This window comes from Aplysia californica, unplaced genomic scaffold (assembly GCF_000002075.1).
Source record: "Aplysia californica isolate F4 #8 unplaced genomic scaffold, AplCal3.0 scaffold00108, whole genome shotgun sequence".
Lineage (NCBI taxonomy): Eukaryota > Metazoa > Mollusca > Gastropoda > Aplysiida > Aplysiidae > Aplysia > Aplysia californica.
Window position 1 is genome coordinate 366,357 of NW_004797378.1, and position 783 is coordinate 367,139.

At 43.0% G+C, this 783-nt stretch overlaps 1 protein-coding gene across 1 annotated transcript in view; it reads right to left on the bottom strand.

Moving 5' to 3' along the window:
- Nucleotides 1–340: 340 nt before the first annotated feature.
- Nucleotides 341–783, bottom strand: part of LOC101857100 — a 29,768-nt gene continuing 29,325 nt past the window's right edge. The window contains exon 10 of the mRNA XM_013080966.2: nt 341–366. Within this exon, the coding sequence (XP_012936420.1) occupies nt 341–366 (26 nt within the window). The remainder of the gene's footprint in view (nt 367–783) is intronic.

Consider the following 783-nt stretch of genomic DNA (forward strand, 5'->3'; position numbering starts at 1 on the left):
GTGTGTGTGTGTGTGTGTGTGTGTGTGTGTGTGTGTGTGTGTGTGTGTGTTTGTATGTGTGTGTGTGTGCATAAATATTCAATACAGGTTTCTAGATAAAAGCCATCACTGCCTTTACCTAATTATCTTGTGTTCTTTTGTCTGTTCTGCCTGTATGTGCATATGACCTTTTCTTTTTTTTTTAAACCGTGAACATTTCAGGCGGATCCTGTATCGCTATAATGTTTCTTGATCTCTGTTCTTCAATCATAATATTTTATCTAAAAACTCGAATTGACCAAACAGTTTTCGAGACCAGTTAATCTAGGCTACATTCGTGTTATCTCTTCTGCCTGTATCTTCAGAAGTAGTCGCCTGCACTGAAAACTGAAAATCCTCAAAACAGCATGTTATATAAGTCATTTTGAGTCCACTTGACCTGCTCTTATCTGAGTCTCCTCTCTCTCTCCCCCGCTCTCTATCTTCTTTTCTCTCTCCTTTGCTCTCCCTCTCTACCTCCCTCTCTCTTTCTTCATCTTTCTCTCTCTGTCTCACTCTATCTCTGTCTGTCTCTATCTCTCTCTTACTCTCTCTTTCCTTCTGTCTCCCTGTCCACCCCCCCTCTCTCTCTCTCTCTATCTCTCTCTCTCTCATTCTCACCCTCTCTCTCTCCCACCCCTCTCTCTCTCGTCTTATTACCCTTCTGTCAGTTGCTGTTGTCTCACCCCTCCGTCATCCCCTTACCCTTTTCCTTCTCTTCGTAAATCCTCTTGCATATCGGTTGTGTGTGTGTGTGTGTGTGTG